This window comes from Lytechinus pictus, chromosome 6 (genome assembly GCF_037042905.1).
Source record: "Lytechinus pictus isolate F3 Inbred chromosome 6, Lp3.0, whole genome shotgun sequence".
Lineage (NCBI taxonomy): Eukaryota > Metazoa > Echinodermata > Echinoidea > Temnopleuroida > Toxopneustidae > Lytechinus > Lytechinus pictus.
This window is the reverse complement of record NC_087250.1, coordinates 13,488,812-13,506,170: the sequence shown is the minus strand read 5'-3', so window position 1 is coordinate 13,506,170 and position 17,359 is coordinate 13,488,812. Positions and strand designations below refer to the sequence as shown.

The 17,359-nt window shown below is 34.3% G+C and overlaps 1 protein-coding gene across 1 annotated transcript; it reads left to right on the top strand.

The window, feature by feature from the left end:
• Positions 1-60: 60 nt before the first annotated feature.
• Positions 61-9,791, top strand: LOC129263326 (uncharacterized). The gene is made up of 2 exons (XM_064100559.1): positions 61-158; positions 6,506-9,791. Exon 2 carries the CDS (start codon positions 6,524-6,526, stop codon positions 8,120-8,122), a length of 1,599 nt encoding a protein of 532 aa, XP_063956629.1. The 5' UTR covers positions 61-158; positions 6,506-6,523; the 3' UTR covers positions 8,123-9,791.
• Positions 9,792-17,359: the final 7,568 nt, after the last annotated feature.

Genomic DNA, 17,359 nt, shown 5'->3' with positions numbered 1-17,359 from the left:
ACGGAGTACGGAGGATGGGGAGGCGCCCTCTCCCACCATCCGTCATGAAGCATTACGTCATCAAAAAATGGGGAAGTCCCCCTTTCAAGCTTCAGCACACACAGCAAATCATCGAAACAGGCGCAGTTGATCACTCGTGGAACACCCGGAACCTTAACGTAAGTTTCAAAGTTGTTTTAATTGAGACTAGTGGGTATGTTATTTTTATTATTACACTTCCTGTCCCGTATGTTATTAAACGTATAGCAATCTTACAGGATTTCATTTTATATAGGTGTCGGTGCGTTTATGACTATGGTTATGGTATGACACCACGCTCTAGATCTAGACTCTACTACGCGCTATTATAATAAGGCTTTAGTTATTACACATTCATTGCAATTAAAGTTCCGAAGGTCACAAGTATTGAATTTAATGCCATGTGTGTCTGCGACTCACGTAACGGGGTGGTGTTTGTTGAATTCTAAATTTTGAAGCCCAGCCGTTCCCCATTGATAATATAGGCCTATTACCATCCCAAGCCCAAACCACTAACAAGAATTTTAAAGTTTCCAGGCCCGGATTGTAATAACAACCTTGATAATCATAATAATTATAGTGATACTTTAGTTTCATGGTAATTGTTGTTATTAATATTATATCGATGATTATTTATCATGCCCCATCATTATCAATTATTACAATGATAAGTTGTTGGCATTGCATTAATGATAACCCTGATTAAAAATACCATCATATCATCTCAAAACAATGAAATGAGAGAGGGAGATTATAATGGTTCAATTCAATTCATTTATATCCTCTTTCAATCTTTTTACATTTACAATGCGGATAGTTCAATATACATATTTACAAAATATAACATTTAAAGCATTTTTTATAATTCAATAATACCATGACATCGAAAGGGAAGGAGACCAACTAAAAAGCAGAGCTTGTAGGGTGACGGCCCCATTTTATAAGTACATTTTTATGAATAAAAAATGATATATAATAAAGAGATAAACAAATAGAAATAAATAAATAATAATAAAAATAAATGATTCAGTACACAGAAATCATAAAACGATTAAACATATATACAAAGAGAAATTAATAAACACATTTACATATTAATACCTCGGTCACATTTGCTCTGCGGCGGCCGTACGGCGAGTCGAAAACAGTCGACGTTTATTCATTTTCATTTTTATTCATTTTTATTCAAACCACCTACATGTAGCTGGTACAAAACAGTCGACGTTTATTCATTTTCATTTTTATTCATTTTTATTCAAACCACCTACATGTAGCTGGTACAGAACTGTTAAAACGTACGGCTGTTTCCGACTTGCCGTACGGCCGCCGTAGAGCAAATGTGTACAAAACTGTTAAACGTACGGCTGTTTCCGACTTGCCGTACGGCCGCCGTAGAGCAAATGTGACCGAGGTATAAGTTCTGAATTACATTACTTTGGGAAAAAACGATAATCTAATATGGTTGGATCTTTGATTGTAAAAGAATGACAGTATTTATTTTAATGAAGCGCACAACTCTCAGGTCATTTTCTTTGACCTCCGAGGCCCCCGTTTCGTAAAGGACTTACAACTGTTGTAAGTTTGCCATTATAGCAACTAACATGGAAAGCTTGATTATGATTGGCTGCTGAGCCCTTTATAATAAATCTTTTTTTTTTCTTTTCCTCGTTTAGAGTTACTTTATTCTTTATATTCCGTTCTAATTTTAACAATTTCCTTCGAGGCACAGTGCGTGTGGAGTTACAAAACAAGTTACATATAAACATGTAATAGACATCAACTATTTAATCTAAAATGTAATAAAGATGAAATTTCTCTATAGGGTTAAAGCTCTTTGAACATTTGAATCAAATGAACATTGGATTTAAATCGCCATTTTACATAAAAAAGTATCTATTTCTTGAACTCATACCAAATTGAATATATATTAAAAGCTCTTCCTTGCATCTTATACATGACATAGTATTTGTACATTGCATACTTTGCAAATATCATAAAGAAATTAACCAACGTAAACTTGCGATCGTGAATTTTGTATCCAATGAACAACGTCGTTTCGTAATCCTGTTGCCAATTTTTGGATAAAGATAACGAATTCTCTGAAATTTATGTTTAAATTGACAATTCTAACATAATATGAACAAAACTCTGCTTCACAGAACATACAAGATGTGTCATTAGCTAATTTCCAACGACATAAATTGAATTTAAAGGGTAATAGATTGTGAAGCATTTTCAAGTTGTATTGTCGAATCTTGTTATACTTTAAATACTTTAGTTTGAAATTAAAAACATTTTGCTATTCAAAGTTTACTGGTAATCCTAATTTAGATTGCCAGTATTGTATAATGTGTGGATCTGATTTTTTTTTGGTAACAAGTAAAACATAAAAATCTTTTGATTTCATGTTCTTTAAATTTACAATATCTCCTCCACTAATTTAAAAAAGAACTTCTGGAAGCTTTGAAGATAAGGTGTCACATTTGGCAGTCCATTCAGCTGGGACAGCTCTTTTTAGCTTTGAATATTCAAACTCGACTAAAATTGATTTGCAAGCTACTATTTCAAAAATTTCTTCGGAAGGTTTCCAGGCATGATTACGTAATAATTGGTGAACATAAAAGATATTGTGGTCGGATCATCTATTGAAATATAAAAGGTTTCTTTCAAATTTTATATGACTGTTATACCATAAAATTTCGTGTTTTTTACTATTAATATTGTGATATTCAGTAACTCGTGTGTCATACAAAGAGCATAATAGATATGTATAAAAGGATGGAATTTGCTTTTTCATACATACAATTAACATATCTTTTTTCGAACAATTGAAACGGAGACACAAGGGCATAGGTCGTATCTTTGCTGTCCAAAATTTAAACAAGTACATCCATGGTTGATCATCGTATTTTAAATATTTTGAAATCCGTGAACTTTTTAATGAAGATAATTTTGAATTTAAGTCTATCATATCTAATCCTCCTTTATGAAATTAATTAATACAAACATTTCGTTTTATCTTTTTTTTTCGAGCCCCAAATAAACGTATACATCATTTTCTCTAACTCCCGTGCCAGGTTTTTTGGCACGTGTATTACAGTTGCAGGGTAAACAATTTGTGATATTATCAAAGATTTAAGTATTACTATTTTGCCAAATATAGTTAAATTTCTCATTTTCCAGATGTTCATTATAGATTGAATCTTAACTAATTTTGTATCCCAATTCATTCTTTCTTTTTTACGTTTATCTGTACCTACAAAAATACCAAGGTATTTCACTGGATCATTTGTCCATTGTATATCTCTAAAGGTTTCATCTTGAGGGAAAATTGACATTGCATGAGTTTTTGTTAAATTAGGTTTAGGGCCTGCAATTTCTCCAAATTGCCTTATATCTTCTATTCATTATTATTTATTATATCTTCTAATCATTATTAATCAATAATTATATGATGTGTATAGAGGTGTATCATCATACACGTTATATTAAAGGAGAATGAAACTCTTGGAGCAAGTTAGATTTTGTGAAAGCAGAAAAATCAAAGAATAAGATCAACAACAGTTTGAGTAAAATAGGACTAGCAATAGAAGAGTTATGAGCATTTGAATGTCGAGATCACTAATGCTATGGAGATCCTCCTATTGGCAATGCGACCAAGATCTATGATGTCACAGATGAACAACTCTCCCCTTTTGGACACTGAAACTATACCCCAAAACATCTTTTTTTGCTCATGCTAATCATATGACAAACTATTCATCAATGATATAATGTTGTGAAACCTCTGTACTTGTCCTCTCATAAACACCTCACCTTGTGATAGACTCTATAAAAGTGAGAATATAAGTGAAATAAGTACTAAAGTAATGAGGGAGTTGTACGAGTGTGACATCACAGATCTTGGTCGCATTGCCAATGGGAGGATCTACATGGCATTAGTGATCTCAATATTAAAATGCTCATAACTTTCTTATTATTCATTCAATCTTCCTCAAACTTTCAACAATACGTTTCTTTGATTTTTCTCTTTCATATGGATTCAGCTGGTTTCAAGGGTTTCATTCTCCTTTAAGCTATAAAATGAGACCAAAATCAAAGTTTCAGCCTCTAGGAAACCACAATTACACATGTTTAATACTAGCAATACAACGATCCCATAGAGTTGCATGTAATGTGTACCGCTTCCACCACCTCTCAACAATCATTTTTTTTTCATTTTATCTAAAAATGACTCAAATTGATATGCATAAAAGCTTATACTGTCACCGCTAATACATACCCAGCTTTCAAATGACACCAATTTCATAATGATACGTCTCAATTCAGCCAAAAAAATCACGTCATAAATTGTTCTTATGCGAGATTTTATGGTGTTTTTATGAAGTTTTTTTAAATCAATTATTGCTAATTGAAATCAATTAATTGGAATAAATTGTAAAGAGAGTTAAATTATCATACTAATCACCTCAAGCTTTAAAATGAGACAAAAATTAAAGGGGAAGTTCACCCTGACAAAAAGTTTATTGTAAAAATAGTAGAAAAAATAATAAAAAATACTGCTGAAGGTTTGAGAAAAATTCATCAAAGAATTAAAAAGTTGGATTAGAATTTCAATTACTTGATTTGTAACGTCATATGCGAGCCGCATTCCTACATAGCGAATGGTAAAAAATCAATGAAATGTCATTTTCTCAGAAAATTGAAAATGGTTTTCACTGTACCTTTTGTATATCAATAGACAAATCATTTCACACCCGATCATGAATAGGAAGCAAAATTAAGTCATCAGGAACCATAAAAAATTCGAAATTCATGCATTTTATATTACATAACATATGGGGCAGCTGCTCGTTTATGACGTACGTACGTCACAAATACAAAACTTTGAACTCTAATAACTTTCTTAATCTTTAACGGATTTTCCTCAAACCTTCACCAATATTTTCATGATATTTTTCTGCTATTTTTACAACAAAATTTTTATCAAGGTGAACTTCCCCTTTAATTGTCTAGCCCCCTTTGTATTAAAGTTATTCATAAATCGTGCACATAGACTTTGTGTGCCCCCCCCCCCTCTCTCTCGCCATTTTCGGTTCTATCAAACGCGGTGTCGCGAAGTTACATGCTATTGCGCTCATTTGTTCAGACATGATAGAGTATACATAGGCAGATCCAGGGCGGGGCGAGGGGCCCGTCCCCCCCCCCCCCCCATTGGCGGAGCAAAAAAAGAAATAAGGAAAGAAAGAAAAAAAAGGGCAAAAGGGAGGGAAAAGAGAGGCAAAAAAAAAGAGGAGGAAGACGAGTGAATGAAATAAGATGAGGGGAAGACTTTCATGGCGCTGTATGAAATTTTCGCTCGCGCTTCGCGCTCGCATTGCTTGCTAGTTGATTTTTATATCTTGTTCAATGTGGAGTTTAAATATCAAGTTTGGAAGTCAGTCCACAAAACATATTTCACCGCGGAAATCGAACTTTCATTATCTTGTGTGATTTACAAATTGTTTTTAAAAAGTGTTCTGTAAAAATGTCAGTTTTATTAACTGAATATTAACATTTCTGCTCGTGCTGCGCGCTCGCAAATTTTGATTTATCAGGTACCTTTTATTTTCGTGGTTTCATAAAGTTTCAAAATATTCCTTTTCGTCATGTTCATGTCTGATTATGAAAACGCATCAGCTATAGCGCTGCAGGCTGACATTCTGATTGGCGAGTGATGTATGTCTCAAAGTGCTTGAAATATAGAGCTGAAATTGACTCTTTTTCAGATCGGAATATCAAATAGTTTAAGCTCGCACTTCGCGCTCGCTTTGATTTTCATGATAAAAGATGTATTTAGAATATAAAACACGCGCGCGTATGCTTATTCAGATGGGTCAACTTGTTCTCTATTTAAATCATTATCCAGTTTCAGATCACAATATCAAAAATTTTGTGCTCGCATTATTAATGTAGGAAGATCCCCTATATTACTCATTCGTTTCATGACTTACAAAACATGAATAGAGTGTGCCGTTTTTAGGTCTAACTCTCGATTTTTTTCCGCTCGCGCTCGCATCAATTGTTTAGTTATATACCTATATCCTGTTCACGATTACGAAAATTGATTAAAATTTTACATTCTTTGTGTAGAAATTAATAAAGTGCCTGTAGTTCTAAATCTCGAAATTTTCCGCTCGCGCTTCGCATCAATTGTTTAGTTATATAATATATTCTGTTTAAGTTACAAAAAGTGCTTAGAATTACAGACTAATTGGATATTGGACCAAGTGGTCATTAAACCAAAAAGAGAATTGGACTAAGTGGGTTTAGCCCGAATGTTGTTAACCCATCTGATGATTAGACCAAGTGATAATAGACCAACCGTCAGTAAACCGTATTGTCTCTCATTGAATGCGTATCATTCAATGAGAGACAATACACACTTTCGGTTAGTTCGCTCCCTTTAATTAAGACATCATATTCCGATTCTGTTTTTATTTTGCAGCTCATCCCCAAAGAAACAATGGATGATATCATGCAAGAGAGAATACTCGCCAAGAGACACGAATGCACACACTTCGAAGAAATGATACGCCAATTCAGATTTGCTACCGAAGAACACTTTAAAGCTCTTCATGATGAAGTAGACTCAACAGTCAACAAGAAGGTTCGGCTGGAGAAGGAAGGGGAGAATAGAGAGGTTGAGAGAATTAATCACGAATTTGACGTGATGAATGGCAAGATTATCAAGGAGAAGCGAAAAATCGAGGAGGGCATACGGGAAAAGACTGAAGAGATTAGGGCGATGAATCAAGAACTTCGGAAGAATGATGACAAGATTAGCAAGAACAATGAGAAGAGACATAGAATGTTGTTGAAAATCAGACGACAAGATTCTGAATTGAGACGTGCTCCGGTAGAACAAATGCGTCAAGATTGTGGTGAGGAACTTGAAACGATCATGGACGTGATCAAACCACGGATAGCCGAACTAGAAAGGTCGGCTCAGGATGCTGGAAGAGTTCTTCAAGAAGCTCAACAAAAACTTGATGCTTTTGGGAGGCAGTGCGGACCAAAAGTGAAAGATGCAATTAATTTGGAGAGAGCGATTACTGATGCGTTGAAGATGTCTTTTGACATGGATGCGGTGAAGCGTATCAGACAGAGAGTGTCGCGCGTGAAATTTGTCAGGAGTGTTGGATATAGCAGCTATGATGGAAGGATCGATGTCGACAGGTACAATGGGGATTGGAGGCTTGTGGAGGAAATCAATGTCATGGATAGATTGAAATATCCAACCATTGTAGGCTGCGTCGGCTCTTCGAAGGTGCTGGTCACCGACTGGGAAGTTGGGAGCATGCACACGTATCTACTTGATACGAACACCAAGCGAATTGATCCAGTCATTAAGGACGGAGGACAGTCCTGTGTTGTCTCCTCTGCGTCTTTGCCCGATGGGAAGATCGTGTGCGGAAAGAGACGGACTGGATGCAAGGCCATTGCTTTGGGACAATCGTTGATAGGATGCATCAGCGTGTATGATAAACACTGGAAGTTGGTCAATGACTTCGTCATACCACGAAACAACACGCTGGATGATACTTGGGTGTATGTTGCTGTGGATCCAGAAGGGCTTATCATTGCCGCCGAGTGGGGTCAGGGAAATGTATACTTCATCAACCCCGATGATGGCAGTACCAAACGGCGTATTACTTTTAGTGATCTTGTACGTGGCGTCGTTTCATCAGGTCTTATTATCTTGGCAGAGTTGTCATCAAACCACTGCACGGTCTTGAAGTTCGAGAGGGGAGGGTCTTACAAAGAAATCTCCTTCGTCAATAATATAAGAAGTGCCTGCATCGATCCACTGACAGACGCCCTCTACGTTATTACATCTGGTAAGGAACACAAGACGTGTGGGATCGAATACGCGACGACGAAGAGTGGGTCGAAGAGGAGACGTGTAGCAACCCTGTGCTTATCAAGGAGATTGGTTAGTGATAATGATAGACTGACACATCTTGAGTTGTCGCAAGTGATTATGACTCCATCTGGGAAGATAATCGTCTGTGACGGCAACAGTATTCAGATCATAAGAAAAGATTGGTATTCAATGGTATAGTATTCAATGACATTTTGCATCCATGATCGAAGATACTAATCGCGTTTCACTTTATTTCTACAGAAATGTGTCATCAGTGAAGGTACATGCAATTACCCTAAATCGGCATATGGCACCCAAACAACAATATTGATTACCCATGATTGACATGATTTTCAGCTCTATTGATAAACATAAATGTTTTCGTTATCAAATATTATTTTGACATCTTTAAAGGACAAGTCCACCCCAACAAAATGTTGATTTGAATAAAAATAGAAAAATTCAACAGGCAACAACACTGAAAATTTCATCAAAATCCGATGTAAAATGAGAAAGTTATGACATTTTTAAGTTTTGCTTAATTTCACAAAACAGTTATTTGCACATTCTGGTCGGTATGCAAATGAGGAGACTGATGACGTCATCCACTCACTATTTTTTTGGTATTTTGTTATATGAAATATTCTAATTTTCTCCTCATTGTCAAGTGAAACAACAACTTATTCCTCCCTGTACATTTGGAATGAGCATTGTTTAATACTATATTTTTCAGTCAAGTTGTTCCTTATTTTCGAATCTGTAAAAAAATGAAATATTGTATAATTCAAACAATGAAAAAAAAATAGTGAGGGACATCATCGACTCTCTCATTTGCATGTCACTGAATCGTACATATCACTGTTTTGTGAAAAATAAGCAAAATTTTAAGATGTCTTAACTTTCTTATTTTACATCCGATTTTGATAAAATTTTCAGCGTTATGCTAGTTTGTATTTCTCTTTATATTATAGGGTGGACTTGACCTTTAAGACATTTTCATGAATCTAACATTTCTTTATATTCCTTTGTTTTTGTATTTGAGAATAAAAGATTTGATCCCTCAAATTACCAACTATGTATTACTGATTTATACGACATACAGTTATGAATGATTTTGTTTATGTTATCATTGTATATATTTTAAAACAAAATATTCATGCCATATGAATGAAGTTTATTAATAAATTCAAATTCAAACCCCACTCTCAGAAGCCTCTTAATAACCCAACTGATCAGTGTCACGAGTTCTCTCTCGACGTATGTTAATGTTGGGCATTATTAAACATATGATTATGGGAATGAGTCAAAAGGAACGAGCGATATTAAAGTCGTGGGAGTGTCTTAGGAAGACGTGGAAATTTGTCAAATAGGGGAACAAGGAATGAGTAACGAGAAAGGACGAGTTACGACAAGAGAGAACGAGTTACAAGAGGGAATGGGTTACATGAAAAGAGAACGAGATACAGGAAGAGAGAACGAGTTACAAGAGAGAACGAGTTACAAGACGAGAGAACGAGTTTAATACAAGAAGAGAGAACGAGTTACAAGAAAAGGGAACGAGTTAAACGAAGAGAGAAAGTTATAAGAGAGATTGAGCTACAAAAGGAGGAAATGAGTTACAAGACAGACAGAATGAATTACAGGAAGAGAGAAATGAGTTACAAGAAGAGAGAACGAGTAAAAAAGAAGAATGAGTTACAAGAGGGAAAGAGTTACAAGAGAGAAAGATTATCAAGAGAGAAATGAGTTACAAGAGGAGTGAATGATTTACAAGAGAGAAATGAGTTACAAGAGGGAAAGAGTTACAAGAGAGAACGAGTTTAATACAAGAAGAGAGAATGAGTTACAAGAAGATGGAATGAGTTACAAAAAGAGAGAATGAGTTACAAGAAGAGAGAAATGGGTTACAAGAAGAGTGAAATGATTTACAAGAAGAGTGAACGAGTTTCAAGAAGAGAGAACGAGTTATAAGAAGAGATAACGAGTTACAAGAGAGAACGATTAACAAGAAGAGAGAAATAGTTACAAGAGAGGAGTTACAAGAAGAGAGAATGAGTTACAAAAAGAGAGAATGAGTTACAAGAGAGAATGAGTTACAAGAATGAATGAGTTACATGAATAGAGAACGAGATACAAGAAGAGGGAATGAGTTACAAGAGTGAACGAGTTAAAAAGGAAGAGAGAATGAGTTACAAGAAGAGAGAACGAGTTACAAGAGAGAAATGAGTTACAAAAAGAGGGAATGATTTACAAACAGAGAGAATGAGTTACAAGAAGAGAGAATGAGTTACAAAAAGAGAGAATGAGTTACAAGAAGAGAGAAATGTGTTACAAGAGTGAAATGATTTACAAGAAGAGAGAACGATTTACAAGAAGAGAGAAATAGTTACAAGAGAGGAGTTACAAGAGAGAATGAGTTACAAAAAGAGGGAATGATTTACAAACAGAGAGAATGAGTTACAAGAAGAGAGAATGAGTTACAAAAAGAGAGAATGGGTTACAAATAGAGAGAATGAGTTACAACAAAGAGCGAATGAGTTACAAAAAGAGAGAATGAGTTATAAAAAGAGTGAATGAGTTACAAAATGAGGGAATGAGTTACAAGGAGAGAGGAGTTAAAAGAAGAGAGAAATTAGTTACAAGGAGAGAACGATTTACAAATGAGAAATGAGTTACAAGAAGAGGGAATGAGTTATAAGAGAGAACGAGTTATGAGGAGAGAGAACGAGTTATAAGAGAGAACGAGTTACAAGAATGAATAAATGAGTTACAAGAAGAGTGAACGATTTACAAGAGAGAAATGAGTTACAAGAAGAGAATGAATCACAAGAAAAAAGAATGAGTTACAAGAAGAGGGAATGAGCTACAAGAAGAGAGAAATGAGTAACAAGAAGAGGGAATGAGTTACAAGAGTGAACGAGTAAAAAAAAGAAGAGAGAAATGAGTTACAAGAAGAGAGAATGAATTACAAGATGAGAGAATGGGTTACAAGAGAGAATGAGTTACGAGAAGAGACCACGAGTTACAACAGAGAAATGAAATACGAGAAAACGAGTTACAAGAATAGAGAACGAGTAAAAGAGAAGAGAGAATGAGTAACAAGAAGAGGGAATGAGTTACAAGAGTGAACGAGTTAAAAAGGAAGAGAGAATGAGTTACAAGAAGAGAGAACGAGTTACAAGAGAGAAATGAGTTACAAGAAGAGAATGAATCACAAGAAAAAAGAATGAGTTACAAGAAGAGGGAATGAGCTACAAGAAGAGAGAAATGAGTAACAAGAAGAGGGAATGAGTTACAAGAGTGAACGAGTAAAAAAAAGAAGAGTGAAATGAGTTACAAGAAGAGAGAATGAATTACAAGATGAGAGAATGAGTTACAAGAAGAGAGAATGAGTTACGGGAAGAGAGCACGAGTTACAACAGAGAAATGAAATACGAGAGAACGAGTTACAAGAATAGATAACGAGTAAAAAAGCAGAGAGAATGAGTAACTAGAAGAGGGAATGAGTCACAAGAGTGAACGAGTTAAAAAAGAAGAGAGAAATGAGTTACAAGAAGAGAGAATGAGTAACAAGAAGAGAGAACGAGTTACAAGTAGAGTTAAAAAGTAAATAGAGGGGACAAGTTACAACTTCTAACTCTTCCAAATTACTAACTTCCGAACGACGTCACATTGTGCCATTTCAGTAAAATCAGTGCACAACTCTATAAATAGGGTCACTGACGACAACTCGATTTTGCACTAATTGGACTTTGGTTTATTCAATCGATGAGAGTAAGATACAAGGAATTTGGACATACCTTACAAAGAAAAGATATATTCTCCATTCTTTATTAATTCATTGAGTAGAACAAACATAGCTAAACAAAAATCAGCCACATATACCCTGTAGAACAAGTCATGTACAAATATAGTAGACTACTTCTGGGCCCCGTCTTACAAAGAGTTACGATTGATCCAATCAAATGTAACTCTATGGAAATCCATCAGTGTCATAATTTTTTCTACAGAAAATTTGCACAATGTCCTTTGTAAACAAAAAGAAGCACAGTGAATTTTCAAGAAAACAATGAATGCATGAATATCCATCATAGTAAGAAAATATTTTGAACAAACATTCATAATAGATGTTGAAGTTGCTGGCCGTCTATAGTTGTGATTGATCGGATCGATCGCAACTCTTTGTAAGACGGGCCCTGAATTCATAACCTCTACTAATTGTCACTATTCATAGTTTCATTTCTACTACAACAAATCTTCACCAAGTGAATCAAAAGCATTTAGAATCTTGAAGGGGTAGAACGATGATTATTGTGATAATAAAGTATATTTCCTCCCAAGGAAAAATAATGCCAACATAGCTGGTATTTCACTTCCACTACACAAAGAAAAGGCAAATTGTGAATGTGCGCCTTTAAACGATCCAACTGAGCATATTGCCTTATGAACACTGCTTCAATAAATTTACACAACAAAATAAAGTAAGACCCCCCCTAAACATCCATAATTTCTGTACCAGGAGTTTTATAGATCTTTTTACATGAGCGTGTAGTTAATTTTATAAGCTACCATCTGAGTGAATGTTACAGACGTATTTTATGTCATGCTCCAGTGAGCACCGCCAGAAGGGGGAAAATTTTCACTTTTCGAAAATCACAAGCCTAATATCATGACTTTGTTTACAGAATATAGGAACGATTTCCACATTTTCATTATGAAAAATGTTAAGAAGGCTTGTAAGAGGTACTTTCTAAAAGATGATACAACCTTTTTGCTAAATAATTTGTTTAATTTGTCAGTACATTTTGACACTACTTTGATTCACAACTGTCTGGGAATAGTGATAGAAATATTTGTCTTCACCATTGAAGTAGTAGGAAAGAATACAGTAGTAATAAGTAGCATACAACAATGTAAACAAAATACTGACACATTTGGCTTACCATAATTTTAGCAGAGTTAGACCATATGGTCTAAGTTAAACCCCAACTTCAGAATACGGGCCTAGGCTTGTATGTTAAAATATGTATAGCTATTTGTAACACATACATTTTGTTTATTTCCATTTTCAACAATTTCAGTTTGTTTTGTACATTTTGAGATACAAATAACAAAATATATTTCAAGTATCCCTGTACAAAAATTATATTCAAGATTATTACATATCAGGTTGGAAATGAAGGAGGCTGCTAAAAAGTGGAGCTTGTAGAGTGCAGCCTCCTAATAAATATTCTTGTAGCTACATAGCATATAAAAATCAAAGTAGTTACATACAGTGTAGCATATAAAAATCAAAACATCTAAACAGTACAGTTTTAATTAATGACATAAATTGACACAAATCTATTTCATAAATATCAGGGAATGCAAAATTAAAAAGAAAAATTTGTTCACCATTTAAGTATGATGAATTCGAAGAGTTAAAATTTTGACATTTTTGTCTTTCCATAATACCAACACAGACTTAAGTACACTTCAGAAAACGGGCAGTGACTTTTGGTGATGTAATAACATCCCAAATTGCAATTGTTTTAAAGCCAAGTCCACCCCCCAAAAAATGTTTATTTGCATCAATAGAGAAAAATCAAACAAGAGTAACCCTGAAAATTCCATCAAAATATTTTTTTAATTAATTGAAAATTTAATAAAATTTCATAACTTTCTTATTTTACATCCGATGTTGATGACATTTTCAGTGTTATGCTTGTTCGATTCTTCTCTTTCTTTTCAAATCAACCTTTATGGGGTGGACTCGTCCTTTAGTATATTTCTCAACATCATAAACAGAAACAGATGGGAAAAATAAACAAATATTCACATACTTATTTTGCATGCATGATAGGGTTACTGATATTAAGTTAAAGGACACACAGAGTACTGAGTCTAGTTGTTGAAATAAATATATAAATAAAGTTCACATAAATAAAGATGCTGTATTCTAAACAAGATAACATGTTAAAATTCAGTTGGATGGTCAAATATGTGACTGTCCACTTCAAAACACATTTTAAGTTGGCCACAGTTAATTCAGATATTTTAATTAAGTTTGACAAATAAAAGAAAACGGCCCATGGAATAATTTTCCTGGTATCACATTGCAATTTCCTCCACATTTGTTGAAAGACTGCTATGCATAAACTCTTTTGCAAAGCATTTTTTTACATAGGACTGTACATTACTTAGTTGAGAGCTCTTCTTTCATGAACAAAAATGATATTCAAATTTGTAAAGCAAAATTATTCCCTGGGGCCCTGTTGCATAAAAGTTACCATTATAGTAACTTTGCAATCCAATGGTATCTTGCATGGAATCCTTGATTTTGATTGGCTGTTGATCGGCGTTACCATGGTAGTTACCATTGGATGGCAAAGTTACCATGATAGTTACTTGTATGCAACGGGGCCCAGAACCTTCTCTTGTTTAAAGGGGTACCCCAGGCTGAAAATGGTTCTATCTAAAAAAAAATAGATGAAAATTCACCCACCAACACATCAACAATTGCTTCAAAATCTGATAACAAATAAAGTTATCGGGTTAAATTTTTTAAAGCCATATTTGGTAGAAATATATGCATGTCACCATGAATATGTAACAGGTGGAATTACTAAAGGAAATTTCCTCTACTTAAAGGAGAATGAAACCCTTGAAACCAGCTGAATCCATATCAAAGAGAAAAATCAAAGAAACATATTGTTGGAAGTTTGAGGAAGAATGAATGAATAATAAGAAAGTTATGAGCATTTGAATATTGAGATCACTACTCACTCAGCCCGGCTGAGTTCAATCAATACAATCATGTATATCAACGTAATGCCATGTAGATCCTCCTATTGGCAGTGCGACCAAGATCTGTGATATCACACACGTACAACTCCCTCATTACTTTAGTACTTATTTCACTTATATTCTCACTTTTATAGAGTCTATCACAAGGTGAGGTGTTCTCTTTATGAGAGGACAAGTACAGATGTTTCACAACATTATATCATTGATGAATCGTTTGTCATATGATTAGAATGAGCAAAAAGAGATGTTTTGGGGTATATTTTCAGTGTCCAAAAGGGGAGAGTTGTTCACCTGTGACATCATAGATCTTGGTCGCATTGCCAATAGGAGGATCTCCATAGCATTAGTGATCTCGACATTCAAATGCTCATAACTCTTCTATTGCTAGTCCTATTTTACTCAAACTTTTGTTGATCTTATTCTTTGATTTTTCTGCTTTCACAAAAGCTAATTTGCTCCAAGAGTTTCATTCTCCTTTAATGATTAAAAAAAATATGAATATGGTCAGGTCGTAATAATTCTGCCTCAATATTTGAATGAATTTGACAATTTGAGTTTTTGTTTGCTATATATTACAATTCATTGGTTTAGTTCTAAAAATGTAAATTATTTGACCACTGGCATCAGTAATAAATACAATCATGTATATCAACGTAAAATGTAAATTAGCTCTTCCTCACTTATGTTTGCATGCTTGAACACAATAATTATCTACGTGTACACTAAATCAGAATCAATTGATCTAGTTCTAAAACTACATATACATGATAATCACGATTATATCATTGATATACATGCAAGTAATAAGTACAATCGCATAGACATTGCGTGCTAATTATTTATCCCTTATGCTCAATGAACATTATCTGTCTAAAAAATACATCTCTATTTTAACTGATATTTCATTAATTTAGCTTCAAGGCTTTCATTTTTGAATGATTACACATAGTCATAAGGCACAATTCCACTTTATAAAAGTATCAGAAAGGTCAAATTTTTGGACACAAGAAAATGTACAATATCAAAACCTCGCACAAATCGACATGAACAAAATGTACTACATACACGTCAATTTGGCAAGGTAAATTCACATTTACTCAAATAACAATTCCAGTTGCAGTTATAAAGATTTTTGGATATTAACTAAGAGTGGAAAACTCTTTATAGAATGTATACATTTATTTGGGGAGTGATTCAGAGAAATCTATGTGAAATGTTTTGCACAGTGTCGTAATGAGCCCAAAATTTTGAGGGGGCCACATTTGCGTAAAATTAATAAAAAGTTGCGAACGAGCATAAATTTCGACATTTTTATTTTAAAAAGTCCAATTTTGTGATAGATTTTGTCATACTATTTAGAAAATAATATGATATTTCACCCTTTCCTCTACGCTTTTTTTTTTTGTCGTGATTTTTTTTTTTTTTTTGGGGGGCAATCGCCTTGAAGCCCACTCATCTGTACGCCTCTGGTTTTGCAAACCATGATAGAACAGACATTTTCTTGCACTTATTACTCCACGATTGCTCATTTCCCACCAGAACCATTTGGCACTATTTTAAAAATGTGATTTCATCTGCATTTATCTGCAAAATAAATTGCATTTTAGAGAAAGAACCTGGTAGAAAAATATTTACAAACATGACTTACTTTAACAAAGAGCTGAATAAAATAATAAATTAAAACTCGAACTTCCAGTGAAATATATTCCACATTTTGGTACAGACCCAATCAATCGCTTGATGACGGGGGGGGGGGGGGGTTTGAAATGAAATAGCTAGTTTCACTGAATATTGTTATAAGCTACTGAAATCCTTGTAGCTAATTGGCTCAGGAAAAATTAGTGAACATCACTGACAAGATAAATCCTAAAATCCCCCCCTCCCCATGTGGATACATAGATGGTCAAAAAAAAATTTCAATACATTTTACGGTGTAAGTTTGAATTCAGATCATTCCTTCAGCTGTCTGTACTTGATTAAATAATCTTTTCATGACTTTATAATAACAATATTGAAAATTAAGATAAAGAACTTATGTTCCTATGAATATTTAAACATAAAAACATTATACATGCATGTGATCAAGGCACAGTATATAATTACAATTAGTTAGAAAGTATACCTACAATAAAAGCCTTTTGGAATTCGCTGACATAGGAGCTGTTTCACAAAGCTGTTTGTACGTTACAAAAGACTTTATCGCACAACTAGGCCCCGTCTTACAAAGAGTTGCGATCGATCCAATCAACCTCAACTATATGGAAATGGGAATTCATCATCATCATTAATTTTTCTTACAGGAAATTTGCGCAATGTCCTTTCTAGACAAAGAAGGGCACACCCATTAAATAGTCAAGATGAAGATGAATGCACGAGTATACATCAAATATAGAAAATATTTTGAATCATGCATTTTAGATGTTGGCCTTGCTGGCTTTCCATAGGAGTGGTTGATCAGGGCCCCAGCTTACAAGGAGTTACATGTATGATTGATCCAATCAGTCATAACTCTACGGAAATCCATCAGTGTCATAATTTTTCCCTCCAGGAAATTTGCACAATGTCCTTTGTAAACAAAGAAGCACAGTGAATTTTCAAGAAAACAATGAATGCATGAATATACATCGTAGTAAGAAAATAGTTTGAACA